Genomic DNA, 17105 nt, shown 5'->3' with positions numbered 1-17105 from the left:
AATTTAATAATCAAATGAATGTTAATGCAAATTTGTATTACTATAGTATATATGTATCTTGTTCCAATACATTCGAAAAATGGTTGGACTTGTTGCGTTGCTCAACACCCACACTGCTGCCGTCATTTACCAACACTCCCCATCCGCAATCAGCAGAGCAGTGTCGCAGCAGAGCAGCAGAAATTCGAAGCGCAGCCAAATATACACACACGAAATAATTGTAACGGCAACAGAGCAGCAGCCACAAAGCCGCAAAACGAATTTATTAAATGCACATTTATTTATAAACTTGTTAGTGCCAAGAAACGTGTTAATGCAACAGCAGATATATAGCAGTGCAGTCGCGTCGTCCTCGTCCTCCACCTCTGCTGCCGTTGGCTCTGCTGCTGCGGTCACCGTTGCCGCTGTTTTTGTTGCCCTCCATCTCCCCGCTCGACGGTGGTGCTAATGTGTTAATATTCTTCTTGTTTTTTGTTGCGGAAATTGTACTCGTGTGCTGTGCGTGTGAGTGTTTGCATATCTGTGTGATATGTGAAAGAAGAAAAGGTGAAACAAAAAGGCAAAGAGCATTCGTATGCAGGAATTGTCGTCATCGGTCGCCGTTACCATCAGCCGTCAGTCGCTGTCGCTGCTGTCTGTGTTCTCTGTCTGCGTCTCTGTCTGTGGCCGCTGCGTCGTACTGCTGCGTCCGGTTTAGATTCAATCAAGCGTCAAGAAATAAAGCACTCAAAACTCAAAAGCGCTGCCAACATTCTACCAATCCCGCATTGTCCCCTCCCCGCCGTTCACTCGCCTACCATTGTGTGCCGTTATTCTGTGTCGGCCGTGCCGTGTATGTGCGTGCGTGAGAGAGGGTCACACGGAGAGGCGACTACTGCAACGATCGACGCGAAAGAAAGGGGGGACCCACACGCACGGTGCGCGGAAAGTGGAGGCAAAAAGGCCATAAGAGCACGTGAGTGCGTGTGAGAGCAGGATACGCAGAAATCAGTGCTGCTGCATGAGAGCGGGACACCCAGAGAGAGGCGGTGCATCGCTTACGATCGGCGGGAGCCAGAGAGAAACTGCAGGGCTTGCGTGCGTGAGGCAACGGGTGCATTCAACTCCTCACGCACATATGCTGGCCCTAGCCAGACCCAGACAGCCGCCGCCGCCACCGCCACCGACAGCCAATCCCAGTCCGCGTCCAGCGTCCGCGTCCGCGTCCACGGCTCTGACAACAGCTCGAAATGCCTCTTCAGCTCCTCTGCTGAATCCCCAACGGAAACCGAATCTCGTTGAAGACGCCTCTGCACCATCCGCAACCGCAATGCTCGCCTCGACGTCAAACGGTGCCGCTGTCTCTGCCGGCGCCACCGCCGCCGCCACCGCCAGCGCAATGGATGCCTGCGACGAGCGAACGCTGCTACTGAGCGGGTCACCAAAGGAGGATGTCGCTGCTCTTGCTCCTTCTCCGCCCACAACGCTGCCACTTGTCCATACGACAACCACGACGTCGACACATCCGTCCCAGCAGCGCCACCAGCAGCGGCAGAACATTAACAACAACAATACAAGAAACGAGGCCAGCGCGAGCAGCGGCAGCAGTTGCGGCGCTAGCGCCAACGCCAGCAGCAACAACAACAACGAGAACAGCACGATATCTGCGGACGGCGACGCTGACGGTGACGTCGAAGCCGGCGCTGGCGCTGGCGATGATCTGTCCAGCGATCTCAGCGATAGATTTCCACGCCCACCCGCCACCGGCAACCCCAAGAAAGCCGGAAAACTGAGCAAGTTGGGAACCAAAAGCGTCGGCTTGAAACGGTGGGTTACACTCTCCCGTGACCCTGACAATGTTTCCCCCTCGCTCTGCTCCTCTACTCCAATCTTTCCCTCTCTATCTCTGTCACTTCAGCGTTTCCTTCGGCTCCTCCAAGGGATCCATGGTGGAGACATTGGTCTTTGAGACGCCCACGCCGCTGTCGGAGCACGTGGAGGCGACCTTTGGCTTTGAGGCGGCGACCTCCGCGACTGATGGCGTTGCTGTGGCCGCGGGTCAGCTGCAGCAGGCGTCGCAGTCGCACCTTCCGCTAGCCGGACACGGTGACTATGCAAAACTGAATATGGACGACAGCGGCATTGAGGTTCAAGAAGAGTAAGTATCTGTCGTGTGGATATATGTACATACATAATTGCATAGTTCTGTAAACATCTGTGGAGGGTATCTGTAAAAGTATCTCAGAATCAACAGGAAGCACATAGCCTCTGGGTAGCTGTCTTTGGAGATTCATTCCTTTGGCATGAATAGGATAAATAGGCAGTGTCTTCATGGGAATATATATTTAAATCAGATATAAGATGTGGAGGCTGTGGCATCCACAATTTTTGGTAGAATTATGTATCCAAAATTCGACTGAAACTCCAACCCAACCCAACCCCCTCCCTCTCTCTCTCTCTCTTGCAATTAGATCCGTTTCCACTTAATCTGAGTTGGAGTATCTACAGTAGACATTCGACGAATGAATCCCGCTACTGCTGCCGCTCCCCCTTCCTATTGTGTCTCATTGCATGGTTTTATGTGCCCTGAATTAGGGCCTACTTTTACCTCATTAAAAAATCCGTCTAATGACTTTTGGCAGCTTTCACTTTTGTTTCGCTCGCTTTTTTATGTGTACCCCACATTCTCTTCTTTTTTTTTGGGTTTTTCGGGCCAATCCATAACTAAGCTGCTGCGGCAGATGGCTGATCCCCTCCTTAGCGGCCCTTTTTCCCATGCAAAAGAGCTGCCTTTTCACCCAGAAAGCATGCAATGAACTCTGTGCCACTCTCCCCCCCCCCCCCCCACGCTTCTCTAGCCGCTTCCTGGCTTAAAACACACGAAAAATATTTTTTAAATCGATAATTACGCTGGGGGCTGGCAGCTCCGTTTAAAGAGACATGCACAAGCCATGCACACATGCAAACGTTAGACGCTGTGTGTACCGTTATCCCATTTCCACTCTCTCTCTCTCTTTCTCTCTCTCTCGCTGTCTGTCTGTGTTCTTATCATTTCAATTGGAAGATGGTTTTAGGTTTGTTTGGTATCCATCGTCCTTTTGCATGTAGGGTGCATTGCAGTCAGTGCTTGTGGTATAGTGATTCTGAACAGAGATTTGTTTCTTATAGCTTGCAACTTTTCACAAAACCCCGAGTTCCATTCAAGGTGGTACTCGGATTATTTCAAGTGCATTCATATTGATTACATTTCAAAATTGCAATGCATATTAAAGGTTTTCCCTTAAACTTCTATTGATTCTATTGGTACCCTTTTTCGTGGTGTTCCTTTCGCATCGTGTTCCACCTCCACCTCCACCTCTGCCGAAGCAAACTCCAATTGAAGTTTTTAATGCGCCGGCGCTGCAGCCGACGTCGTCGCGACATCGTTATCAGTTGTCGTCTTGGGGACTTGGGGCTGCGACTTGCTACTGGGATACCGTTAAGCTGCGCTGCGTCGTCATCGCTTTATTACATAATGACTTGCTGTCTCCGTCTACCTTTCACCCTCTCTCTTTCTCTCGCTGCGTGTGCGTGTGGGGTGTGTGTGTGTGTGTGTGTGTGTGTGTGCATTTTAAAGCAATATAAATGTGGGTCAAACTTCGTTTGGTGGTTGTTGACCCACATCTTTTTTGGCTGCATTTGTGTATCTGTCTTCGGGTCTATGGGCGCGGCAGTCGGCACCCACCCCCTCAGCAATTTATCGTTATCTTGTGTGGTGTTTAAAACCTCTCATCGCGCCATTTGAGCTGGTCTATCGATTGCTATTTTCATTCATAAAAGCGATAACTCACGCACTTATCGAAAGTACAATAAGTGGGGTCTACTACACGGATTTTTATTTTGTTTGGAAAATGTAATTTCTTTTGGTATTTTGGTAACCATTTTCTTTTCAAAATATAAAGCTGTTTAGTCAAACAGTTAGTTTTTTTTCTGGAATCAAATCCGAAATAATTGTCGGAATACCACTTGCGTTTCTTGACGAATCAACGCAAAGATGACAATCATTTTCGCTGTCTTTTCTTCCACTTTTGGTGAGATTAGGCCACACATTGGTGACCTTTTTGTTGAACGGACAACGGATTCCAGCGTATACTCTGCGCACCCCACATGCTTCCGAATGTGTGCTTGTGCTTTGTGGAGAGCTTTAATTCGCCGGTCGAGTCGTCGAGTCGTCGAGTAGAGCGTGATGTCATCCAGCTATGAAGCTTATAGAGCGGGCACCTGCTGTAGAACTTTCTTTCTTACAGTTAGTTAGCCACAGAGGACAGATGAAGGGAATTAAAGAACTACTATAGTCGATACCCATTCCCAATCCCCCAAATAGAATTGGAACATTCTTGGGAATGACTACTGGTTTTGTTGTTGAAAAAGCGCTCTTAATATCTTGGGACTTGTGGATAGCGCGGAGAAAGGGAATCGCTAAAACTATCTCTTCCTAGCTGAATGGATTGCCCAGTTTGCTTAAACTAAAATCTATCACTGGAACACTGCCTGAATCCGATATACCCCTGCACACCCTTCACCCTACGTCGTGAAACATCAAGTACTCGTAGAATGGGTTTGTGCTGTCGCTCTTCGTATTATCGATTATGAGGTGAGGTGTTGCCCAAGGAGGAGGGAGGCTGCATCAACAGCTGGCCTCGGACTCGTACTATTCCCCGCCTCGCCTCGCCTCGCCTCCCCTGACATGATTCTGTTTTGGGTCTGTCTTTCAAGTGAGCGATAGAAATTCGATCGCCCCATTGTGCTTGTACATGTACATGGCACCTATACCACATCTCTGTCGCTGGGGCCTTGCATCTATCTATAACCATTGTGAAAGTACATCTCGAACTGTCCGTCAATTGATTTTCCGGTACCCACGGACGACCGAGCCGGGCACACTCTTGACATGCATAGAGCGCCCATCATCGTCATCATCATCATCATCTGCGAGTACATACATATGTATTAATGTGCTCCTCCTCTCCTCCCATCATCAGAGCTTCCCACAGCCGAAGCAGAAGCCGAAGCAGAAGTAACGGCAATAGCCACCACATCGCCCATTGTCACTCTGTTGTAATGCCTAACGGTAATTGTGCCTCTGGTCAGCAGTGCGTTGCTGTGCTACTGCACTCTGCCTGCCCGCCTGCCCTCCTGCCTGCCTGCTGTTCTGATGCTTCTTGCATTGTTTTTGCCGCTGCCAGCAGCATTACAGTGGGATGAAGTAGAAGAAGATCGCACATAATCCACAAATGCTACAGGTGCCTCTCCGTTTGCAGATCCTGCGATCGTCTTGTAAAACTTAATCTCTTGGTAAAACCAAAACACATGTGATTTCATTTTCGCATAATGCTCTGTCCGCCATCGATCTTCGATGCGAGCCATTATCAGTGGTATTGTAGTCATATGTACGAGTACTTATCAAGCTTTTTAACACTCAAATATAATCTCAAATCACTTTAATGCCCAAAAATATAGGAAATCATAAATCAAAGGGAGTGAGGGTCTTAGGCGGTAGGTAGTAAGTGCTATAAATAGATGGCTTGGGTCATGTGCGCCGTCATATTTAAATTGGTAGCGCTCTTTTGTACCACTGTGCCCGCAGCCCTATTACCTATTTACGTGAGGAGCATCTCTCTCTCTCTCTCTCTCTCTGTTTACGTGCACATGTATGAGTGGTTGAGCGATCTACATAGTTTCGTGAACAATAGAATGTGGCGGAGGGGCCTCCGGGAGCCATAGACGTTCACCTACGCGGGACCCCAACTTTCAGCATCAGTCAGTGCCAGCCGACCCCACTGTGCGCCAGTTAGCCGCGGGGCAGCCCTCTGCTGCTGCTGCCAGTGGCAGCCCTGTTAATCAACTGACAGTCCCCCCCCTATATGCATGTCCTCTTCTCCCTTTTTATCTATTTCCATCTATCAGCCAGCTTCCCCCTTCCCGCCCCCTTCACCCGCACCATACCTTTATGCGGTTACGTGTTTATGTTTTTCCTTTTCAGATTTTTTTTATTTTGTATTCTTTTTTTTTATTATTTTCGGTTTGCTGCTGCTGTGTATAACAGCGTGAGAGACGAAGAAGTAGAGCGAGAGAGAGAGCTTACTTACGCTAGCAGCAAGAGAGACAGCTGTGCTTGCTCTCTTTAACTGACTCACACTCCTCTCGTCTCTCTTCCATTACTTTGAGTGCGCAAAAAAAGTGATGTCATGTTTGTTGGCTTAACGACGTTGCCAGATGTGGCGCACACAGGTTTTGTTTGCTTATTATACCCTAGCAGAGGCTATGATGGTTTCAAACAAATGTTTGGAACGCTTCTACGTCTTCCACGTGGGTTAGGTCATGGTTCCGCAGTGTAACTTTGCATAGAGTCATATCTTTCCTACACGAAGAATACAAGTGAATGCATACACAGTATACATGAAGCCATAATAACATATTAATCGACGTCTTTGCAAGGGTATTAAAAGCTTCGGCACCCGAATCTATCCTTTCTCCCTTGACTGTGTTTTTGTTTGTACTGTATTACACGAAATGTGCGTTGTTGTTGCTTTTGTTTGCTATTGCGCATCGTAGCTTACAACAAAACGACGCAAATGATTTCTGGTTTTCGCTTTTCCGGATGGGCTGCCTTTGTGATTCTGCCGCTAACACCACAGCAGCTGCCAAAAAAAAGATTGCCGGCTGCCGTTTCGTGCTTGTTTTTGTTTGTCCGAAAACCAGAACTTTTTGCGCGCCGTTTTCGCGCCGATCCGCTTCCAGGCCAGCCAGGGAAATGCACGAATATTTTGGAAATGGAATGTTTTTCTTTTCTTAAAATAGAACGCATTAAATACTCGTATGTACATGACAGGCGGCTGAATGCTGGCACATTTAAAGTATGAATCTTTTGTTTATTTTTTGGGTGCCATGAAATGTACGGAAATCGTAACGTCCAGCCAGGCGGAGCTGAGTAGAGTTTTTGTGTGTCAGAAATGCAATGAGGAAATCCAATATATATTTTTGGTTTTACAGGTGTAAATCCGAATTAATAAAAGATTACTACGCGCTACCTTAAATCCAGCAACCAGGTGGCAACGCTGCTTGAACTTCAAATGAAATCAGATAGAGAGAGAGAGCTAAATGCTGCGCTCTGCCTCCCACGAAGGTATATTTATACAAGGTGTGGCATTCCTACGGAGCTGCTCCATTAAGATAGTTCCATGTATAGTTGGACGTGCAGAGCGTGAAAGAGTGTGGCAAATTACTCCACCTTTTATAAATATGCCTTGTCACCGTGCATGTTCGCTCCAAGGGCTGTCAGCTGGCAGGGCAGGCGTTCTGAGAGCGATTACAAGATTATTTTTCAAAATAGTGCGCGACCACCGTCGCGTGATATAAAGAAAACGTATCATAAAAATAATGTACTCTCCAGAGTGCGACTGCCATACCTCACTGTCCATATAGCATGTGATAGGTCGCACTCCACTTCTCTCTCAGCACTCTGCCGCCTCTCTCTGTTGGTGTGCTGCTCGTTCGCGCTCCTGCAAACATTCATGCGCTCACGCTCGCGTCTATGTGTGAGTTTTTTGTATCTTTTACTTTTTAGCAGCAAGCATCGCCAAACAGGCAGGCATTCCGCTTAGTCGCAGACCAGCACCAGCAGCAAAGCAAAGCAAAGCAGCAGCCAACAACAAAACTCGTGTGCGGGAATCGTCTTCCTCTACGAACTGTTTTTTTTTTACGCCGTCGCGAGAGGAACATCACACGTACGTAAAACGCGCGTAGAATCTTGTGTCGTCCCGTGCTCGTGCCCTTTCCTACCCAGTTGGAGGAGCAGCTTGGAGCATCCCCTCACCTGTCAAGTGCGTGGAAATTGGTTTATAACAAATGCAAGATTTGACAGTTGGTGACAGTGCAAAAGAGGGAAACGAAGAACGAAAACGAAAACGATAGAGGGCTGCCTTGCTATTTCTGCTTGAAAACCAATCGTGCGTGCCAAAGAGGGACACACACACATACATTCTCAAAACAGTTTGATTAAGGGGGGAGTGGGAGTGGGAGTGCAAGAGTTTCAGAGAGTGTTCGTTGAGGTAGAGTGCGAAGAGAGTCGCTGTATTGGGGGAGTGTGAAGAGAGTGTCGGGCCTGAGGTAGCGAGAGAGTGGCACACACGCAAGTGCAAGTGGTTGGTGGAATGGGTGGTTGTGGTGGTGGTATAAGCAGTAGCAGTATGGTGTGCCGCAGTGTTGATTAAGTCCAAAACCAAAGAAACAATATCGAAAAGACAAACGTAATTTAAACAGCAACAAAAATTGTACGATTCGAAAGTAATTCGTGCACAAACAGACACACAAACACACGGACACAGACGTACGTAGCGGCAGTATTTGTGTAATTGTTGGTTCCCCCTCCACACGACAGTGGGTTGGATGCGCAAAGTGAGTTCATCGCAAAAAATAATACACACAGAGAGAGGGAGATGTAGAGAGCGGAAGAACTATGCCGAGAGAGCGAGAGAGAGACAGAGAGAGAGCGACACCGCCCCGCACCCTGGGTCCCACTGCTAAACGCAATTAAAATACTCTGCCCGTTTGTCCCACTGTGCTAGTGTGTATGTTAAAACAGCGCCTTGTTTGTACATAAATTAGCTTTGGCCGCTGCGCCGTTTTGTTATTTATATATTATACAATACACAGTATGCGAATGGGTGTGTGTGGTGTATATATTTTGAAATTATAAAATGAAATGCCATTCCCCTGCAACCCCCAATCCCGCCCAACAACAACAGCAACAACAAAAACAAAATCAAAGGAATAGGAGCTCCGATGCTGTTGATACACATCAAATGAGAGCGGTTTCAGAACCATAAAAGCTTTTCGAACAAAAACCAGATTTTTAAATTTCGCTTAGTTATGGAAATATGTATATCTGGGGCTGTTGTTTTGGATTTTATTTAACTAATGCAAAGATTTGAATCCATGAAGGGGATTTTGGACCGACACATTCTAAAACAGAAACGTAATTTGGGTGTCCGACTTTGATCCTGTTAAAATCCGGAGACCTGGAATATGCACAATATGCACACTCTATAGAGCCTCTCTGTTTTTATTGGAAACATCTGATCAGAATCATTATGCCCCCCCCATGCCAAGGGGTATTTATGACCACAAATCATCGTCGCATTGCAGTTTCTGAGGAGAGGAATTCTCCTCTCCTGCTGTTTATTTCATTTTTTCATTTTTGATTTCGATTTTCAAGTGCAAAAAGTAAACCAAAAATTGTTGGAATATTTCTTGCTGTTGTTGGGACACGTTTGCGCGGGTGGGGCTTGAGAGAAGAGAGTCGTATAATTTGTTAAATTAATTTTCACTCTCTTATTTAAGCTTTGGCCCGCTGTGACGTCGTTCTTCCTCTCTCTCTCTCTCTCTCTCTGTGTGTGTGTGTGTTTGTATGCCCAAAACTAATTGAAAAGCCGCTGCGCTGCCGGCGTAGCTGCTGCTGCGGTAGGAGTGGTGGGTGGGAGGGAGGCGCGCGTTGGCGGTTCATTTTTGTATGCGCTCATCATTGCTGCTGACGCGCGCCGTCTCTGCCGACGATGCTGCCCGCTGCCACTGCTTCCCTTTTGCTGGTCTTCTTCTCCAGCTTCTTCTTTGCTCCCTCTCACTTCTTCTTAATGGCAACAAGTTTTTATTTCTCTTTTAATTTCCCATTTTTTTTAGTTGTTCAATTTGTTCGGAGCACTCGAAAATGGAGTTTACGAGTTAGCGTTAAATCCGCTTGCCCCCTAGCCCCCACCGCCCTCCCTCCAGCCAACGGCCTCCCTTTTACTTCGATTCAACAACCTTTGCTCTTCTCAAAAGCCAAATACAAAAGTTACTTCTTTAGTACCCTATACTCTTGGATTAAACAAGCATATGTGATGAGAGGAGATTGAGATTCAGGCATTAGACGAAAAAGCTACTAGCTATAGCTACCAATCGGCTCATTCAGTCGGATTGATGGGATATAGAGACCAATAAAATACAAAGCACATTCAAAAAATTCAAGAATGGTTTCCAAACAAATTCCATAATTGGAATATAGTCCAAAGAGTCTGCAAAGAATTATATGTAAGACTGTGTATGGCCCAGTTATGCGTTAGTTTCCCAACATCTTAAGAATATATATGAACTTTCCACCTTTCCTTGTTCAAATACTAGTACTACCTGTGTACATATGTATGTATGTTTATAGCCCGTACCTACTGCAATTAGTATTGCTGGGTATAGTACTGCTTAGCTTAAAGGGTATCCCGTACGTCCACTGCTTGTTCTTGTTGTTCATTTGGGAAAACTTGTTTCTGCTTGTAACTGCTTGCTGGTGCTGTTACTGCTTGCTGGTGCTGGTTTGTGTGTTCTGTTCTTGTTCTTGTTCCAGTTGTAGAAGATAGTCGTCGCGACGCGTCGCTGCTTTTGTTGTTCCTCTTCGCATTCGCATATCAATTTCGGCACATGACGCAATCGTTCACATGTTCAATGGGTTGTTCGAACAACAGCAGCAACAAGAGCAGCCAGAACATTGAGTTATGAAGTGTACACCGTCTTTGAAATGCAAACAGATAAAACAACTAGAGAGAAGGGGTTGGGACCAGCGACACCTAGCTGATAGAGGGTGGAGCGGGAGATTTTGTGCATTATTTGAGTTTTGATTCGATACCAACCTCCGCCTCCACTTCCACCTCCACTTCCACCTCCACTTCCACCTCCACTTGATTCTGTCTTCATGTGTCATCGTTGTGTCTCTTTCGATAACTTTTGACAGGTTTCTTCTTCCGATAGAATATACGAAATACCACTATCATGTGTGCTTGTGTGTGTAGGTTAGGGTCAAAGTTCTTGAACAATAAACAGCCGCCACGAATGGTGTACATAAGTATGTATGCATGAGATGGCAAGTGAATGTTCATGAGGGTATATTGTATGTATGATGGGGAAATGGCAAGGGGGGAGAGAGTGTGCCACAGCACCTTTTAGATACTATGTATATTTATACACCATGGGATGGAATGCTCATATTTTCTTGCTCCATTTCCATCCATATTCCCCATGCGATGGCTCTTTCATCGCCCTCATCCTCATCATAATATACAATGGGAATTTATATCTACCATGGGATACATTTGTGTCCACTCAAGAAAGCCGTTTCCCTACCATATTATCCACACAATTCAATGAAGCTCTTTCTAGAGAAGTTCTCCATCACTCCATCCAATCCACCCGATTCCCATTTCCATTTAAACAGCATACAATTCGTTTAGCAATACAAAACTGGCATCCATCGAATGTACATATCGATCGAGTGTATAGAGTGTATGGAGTGTGAGGTCATTAGCCATCAAACAGAGCCAGTTATCAGTGGCTTTTATGGAAGCAGCTCTACATACAACAAAATGTTGCATAAACGATTGATCAATCGATCCGGAATGTCAGATGTTGTCATGATTGAAATAGGGGGATTCTAGGGGGAAATACGTGTGGTAATCCAATATTAGATCCATTGATCCGTAAGGACCATTGGGTATCATATGTAATCAGTTAGGATCTTGTAGTTCTACAAATCTTCAGATATTTTAATTAAAATTAAACAAAAGAAAGCACTTCTCCTCGAACGCTCTGAATAATCCATGCACTTGAACAAATATACGACGCTGGGATCGGGGATCGCGGATCGTGGATGAGGCCAAGCAGAACGTGATAGAGACATAAAACGGGTTTCCAGTCCATTTTCCAAGACATATGTGTGTACATACTTCACGTCCATGGGCTTCATGGGTGGTCAATAGCCCCCGGTCCATATCGGGAAAGTGTCCCCACCCCCCGTATCTGACGGGCTGTTTGGCTGTGGGGCTGTGTGGGACCCGGGGCGGAGGCTTTCAATCAATTGAAACTGAATCAGATTCCAAAATTTGCTGAAAAACCAATTGGCAAATGACTTGATTTAATTGACATTGAGGTTGAGGCGCCGTGACGCACTTGCTCGACTATTTTAAGGTCACAAGCGACGATGCGTGATCTCTCCCGTGACCGCTCTCGCCGAATATAGAACCGCGTACATACGTACATACATATATCGTATAATGTATTGAAAGTGTAATTAGATTTTGGTCTCTTTTGTTTGCAGATCGGAGCGTTCAATTGTGCGCGTTTCCATATACCAAAGCAGTCAGCCGCAGCAGATCTGTCCACCGGCGGAGTATATCCTGGGGCCCTATTCAGACGGCCTGGATCTAACGATCGGTAGCTATACAATCGACCCAACCACAATGAGCACGACAGCGGCGACGATGCAGCAGCACCAGCAGATTGGCCTTGGGGCGGCCTATGATCGTCAGCAGAGGTGCGTCGGCAGTCAGAATCTATCCTAATGATCTATTGACTTATAATTTCATTTGTGTTTGCAGCACTGATTCTGGCTGGGACAATCCCTTTCGTCCTGGCGGCGATCTGTCCAGAGAGGCTGATGAAATTGTCAACATGATTCGCGGTTAGTCCGGAGCTCTCTCTCTCTCTCTCTCTCTTTGACTGTGAATTACTAAAGTGCCCTTGTTTATGCAGGTGGCAAGCCCATCACACCCACGGAGGATCGTACAATAGGGAATGGCAGCGCACAGCATGCCGATGACAACTGTAATGGCGGCACAGCAGTCGGCGAGATCGTGACCAGAACCAATGTAAGTCTCGATCGGAGTCGGAGTCTCATGGCAGACACTTTCTAATACTCTCTCCCTCTCTTTTGATAATACAGCTCTCGCAGAATCAAGCAACAGCACAAAATGGTACAAATTCCCACGCCAGCAAGTCGGCGGCAGTGGGAAATGCAACTGCTGGCGGCGGCGGCGGACGTCCCGAGGGCCAGAGCAACAGCAGCACCAACGGCGTCACCGCCTTGGGCCAGGTGTCGAAGCAGGTGGTGCCGGGACCAACGTCGGCTAGTCATGTCGTCATCGATGAGAAGAAGAACAAGAAGAAGGGCTGCTGTGTTGTCCAATAATCATGGACATCGCTGGCATACGCCATGGACCGATGGGCCCGTGAGGTGGGGGAATTCGTAGGGGGGGATAAAAGGGATAGATCGTGTTTTTTTGGATGTTAATGTTTTTTTCGATGTGAGCCCGAACCCGAGCCCGGGAGCTGATGTTGATGTTGATATTTTTCATGCCGCATAAATCGCTTTGCTTTGCTTTGCGAATACCGAAACGAAACAAAAATAAAATCAAACAAAACCAAACTAAGAAAAATAAAAGCAAAAGAAAAGAAAAGGAAACAAAACTCAAAGCTCTCTGAACAGACCAGCAGCAAATGCAAGAACGAGAGCATCAGCCGCAACAGAAACAACAAAAGCAAAACGAGAGCAAGGACAAGGAGCACAAGCAGAGCAGCAACGCTGGAACGAGAACAAAAAGGACAACGCCAAAGCGAGAGGAACAGGAAAAGGAGCAGCAGCAAGAGCAAGAGCTAAAGCAATAAAACAACGAGAAGAAAATGGACCAGCAGCAGTAGCATCAGAGGCAATAGAATAACGAGTGGCAAATGGACCAGCAGTAGCATCAGAAGCAATAGCACTAGAATAACGAGAGTGGGAAGAAGCGAGAACAACGACCACGAAAACAGCTGCACTCAGAGGCTGCCTTTACCCGTTGGGGACACTGGCACTCGCTGTCGCTGTCGCTGTCGCCTCACCTCGCCTCGCCTCGCCTCAATCCATAAGTAACTGCTGTCCCAAAATCCTGTAAGCAGTCGCTGAACGCAGTCCTTAAACCTTTAAGCAGTCGCTGACCTTAGAAAACCTTAAGCAGTCACTGTCCCCGCCGGACCCCCGAGGGACAGTCGCTTCAATCTTCAATTTGAAACGGAGTTACCGTAAACACGAATTGTAAATCTAAAATATATATAATTATACAACTTATATTTATATATATATACTTGTTAGTCTGGAGCCCGATGCTAAATGTTGATTGTAGCAAAGTTGTACACAAAAGAGTGGAAATGGACCTACAATTCAACGGATTTATCTATATATACATTTTTTCCTTGATTTTTTTTTTTTTTTTTTTTTTATTCGACGACCTACATATATGTGTATGCATATATGTATATCTAAAGAAATATATCTGTATATGTATACATGTATACATGGAATTTTTTTATAATTGTAAAATCTAGTGCGGCTTTTTAAACAAGATGACATTTAAAGAGTAAAAACCGAAGAAGAATCGAAGAAGATGAGGAGAAAAATAATAACAAAAAAGAGAACGTTTTGCTTGCATGCATAATGGGTAAAACAGAACAAAAACAAAAAAAAACCATAAGAAAACGAGAAAAAAAAGGAAAAAAAAATCTAACATAAAGAATAATGTATTTATTTTTATTTATATAATGACGATGACGCTGATGACGATGATGTTTAGGAGGAGAGTAAATTAAATGTTATACCTTAAAACAAATATACACACACACACATGCATACACTTATACACACACACACACACGAACACAGTTATATACGAAAGCATAAATACATACATGCAATATTTATATACAAAATGAAATGTATGCCGCATAAAGCAGACGACAAGTGGAGCCCCCAACAGATGACAAGAACAAACACGAGGTCCCAATACTATACAGTTATTTTTTAACATCATATACTATATACATACATGCATATGCCATGCAAGTGCCCCACCACCCACACACCGCACAGTGGTGCCCCATAAGTACTCGGAGCCGTAGCTTGTGTGGCCCACTGTGGCGGGCCCAGTGCGAGAGAAGCCACAGCTGATCAAAGACGCAACTACAGTTAGAAGAGCGGTGCTGTCGTCAGGAGAGGGAGAGAGATAGAGAGAGAGAGGAAGAGGAAGAGAGCAGAGGTGAGAAGTGTGCGGGAACGCCGACGAGGGAGAAAGGAAGCCAGGAAGAGAACCACCGTTGTTCAGCTTAGTTGTAAACACAAAAAGAAATACTCAGTCCCTCAATCAGATCCCTCTCCGATCCGAACACCCATGCTTTTGCATCTATGTACATCCTCCCAGTCCAGCCCAGCTCAGCCCACCCCACCCCACCCAGTCCCCCTCCCACAAACACAGTATTTAATCAAAAGAAAGCAAAATAACAAGCAGGTAACTACAGCAAAGCGAGGTACAAGCAAGTCTATACAGGAGCAGCAACCAAATAGTAAACGAAAGTAAAGAGAACACCGATACGGACCGCCACACAAACAAATGTACTCTCCCTTACATCCACACAACCAAACACATACACCATACACACAAATACACACACACACACACATGTACAGCCTAAGCATCAATGTGTGCTGCATTTGATAAAAGTAAATGAAATTAATAAATCATACAATACCAATACTATATTGTACTATATGTATATGGAAATAGCAATATTGTTTCAACCCAAGAGTAAAAATTACAAATTACAAATCTTACAAATCTGAAATGCTATGAAAGCGAGCAGCTGAGGAGGGAGCTCAGCCGCCAGCCACCAGCAATAAAATCAATATTTAATATTGTAAATTTCCGATTCCAAATGAAAGCAAAACGTAAATGAAAACCAACAAAAATGTTAAGTTATTGTATAAAAACAAATCCTAAATAAAAAATGAACGCAAATACATGAAAAACTATCCTCACTATCGCCATGAAACCAGCCGTCAGGAAACCGTCAGGAGATGATATTTTCTGGTAATTGATTCCAACGGACTAGGGAGATATTACCCAGATATTCCTAAATAGAATGCTGTATTGAATGAGAATCTTCAGTTATCCGAAGTTTGTAATCTGTTGTTTTTTTGTTTTATCTGGATCTCGATGCAAATTGCGAATATGTATGGTTATATAAGCAATAAGCAATGGTAATTTCGCCCGACTCCATATTAAAATGGCAGCCTGAAAGTTTGCTTGGAGGTCGAATTCTAGAAGGGACTATGTGCTGATTGCCAGTCACCTGTCAGTCTGGCAAAGCCCTCTTTTGAGCGCCACTACCCCTCAATGATGGATCTATATGGACACACAAGACTTGGACTGGGGTACCGCTTATCAAGTATTAAATAACTTTCCAATTGATTGTTCCTTCTCTGTTACATGTTAAGCCATCCCCACAAGAATGCTCCAATCATCCACTGGTTGTTTTCGCTAAAACAGGCGCGTTCTTAAAGCCTGAAAAGCAGACCAGATCCCTCAACTCGCAAACCGACTGCTCTGAGTTGCTGGAGAGATCTATGTTATGAGTAACCCTTGGGTTTAGTCAAAATCAGACGGAACTTGATTCGTTACAAATTCAGATATATTTGTATACCAATTATTCAGATTATTCGGAATGGAAAAACTCGCCATCATTGGATTGGCCACTGTGGTTACTGTCCCATTGATCTACGCTTTGAAGAAACACCTCCAGTCGTCCGAGCTGGCTCAGGAGGAGGAGGAGGAGGAGGATCTGGATCTGGAGAATGTGGAGATGCCTGAGTATGAGGCCATGGAGCTGGCCCGTTTCATTTCGATTGTGTGCGCTGCACTGGTCGTGAAACGGCTGTATTCTCGTGAAATCTTTTATAAAATCATGATTATTTTCCTCGAGCGTATGCAGCCTTTGCAGTAATGCAAACTTCAATTCCGAGATGCCATTGATTCAATCCACCAATCAAAATGCAAGTCCTGCTTTTCACTTGCATGTTTCGATATATTTTTAAGTTGAAGTGGAAACAGGATTAACAAAATATTATTTACACGTTGCATTTAATTGGGGGGGGCACCAAATACTATAGGGGCAGTATTTCGTTAATGGAGGTGAAGTACTTCTTGGGGCTTGATATCGGAATGTGGTGGAAAATGCCCAAACATCGCATGGGACCTGGTGGTAACATATAATTGATGTGCAGCTTTGGCCTGAACCAAAAGTCTGTGGCTCCTTTGACAGACAAGATATAGTCTCCCATGCCTACTGATTGTTCAGTAAATCAGGAGGAGCTCAAATTCCTGGTCAGATCTCGTGAGGATGATCGCTCTTCAGTACCATCCGATCCAGCGAGAGCAAAGAGCTTCGGCTGTCTTTGGATTGCCAGGTTAATTGCCGGGTCG

General features: G+C 45.5%; 1 protein-coding gene across 3 annotated transcripts; it reads left to right on the top strand.

Moving 5' to 3' along the window:
- The first annotated feature begins 136 nt into the window (after positions 1-136).
- On the top strand, positions 137-15378 carry LOC4815462 (uncharacterized). Of its 3 annotated transcripts, XM_033381679.1 has the most exons (6): positions 137-1806; positions 1898-2137; positions 12137-12352; positions 12417-12499; positions 12571-12686; positions 12761-15378. In XM_033381679.1, exons 1-6 carry the CDS (start codon positions 1001-1003, stop codon positions 13004-13006), a joined length of 1707 nt encoding a protein of 568 aa, XP_033237570.1. In that variant the 5' UTR covers positions 137-1000; the 3' UTR covers positions 13007-15378. The 3 variants fall into 3 exon arrangements, with proteins under 3 accessions (XP_033237570.1, XP_001355368.3, XP_015041061.2); XM_001355332.4 differs by lacking the exons at positions 137-1806; positions 1898-2137 and adding an exon at positions 7578-7745 and having other exon boundaries at positions 12761-14228; XM_015185575.2 differs by lacking the exons at positions 137-1806; positions 1898-2137 and adding an exon at positions 7578-7841 and having other exon boundaries at positions 12761-14228.
- Positions 15379-17105: the final 1727 nt, after the last annotated feature.

The sequence above is a fragment of the Drosophila pseudoobscura genome, chromosome X, assembly GCF_009870125.1.
Source record: "Drosophila pseudoobscura strain MV-25-SWS-2005 chromosome X, UCI_Dpse_MV25, whole genome shotgun sequence".
NCBI classification, from domain to species: Eukaryota; Metazoa; Arthropoda; class Insecta; order Diptera; family Drosophilidae; genus Drosophila; species Drosophila pseudoobscura.
This window is presented reverse-complemented; position numbering and strand designations above follow the sequence as displayed.

What these genes read in the sequence shown, in the direction of transcription:
- LOC4815462 (XM_033381679.1), top strand. Translation starts at nt 1,001, where the DNA reads ATGAGAGCGGGACACCCAGAGAGAGGCGGTGCATCGCTTACGATCGGC. An exon ending in AAAAGCGTCGGCTTGAAACG is followed by an intron (nt 1,807 to 1,897) that starts GTGGGTTACACT and finishes CTGTCACTTCAG; the next exon opens with CGTTTCCTTCGGCTCCTCCA. An exon ending in AATTGTCAACATGATTCGCG is followed by an intron (nt 12,500 to 12,570) that starts GTTAGTCCGGAG and finishes TTGTTTATGCAG; the next exon opens with GTGGCAAGCCCATCACACCC.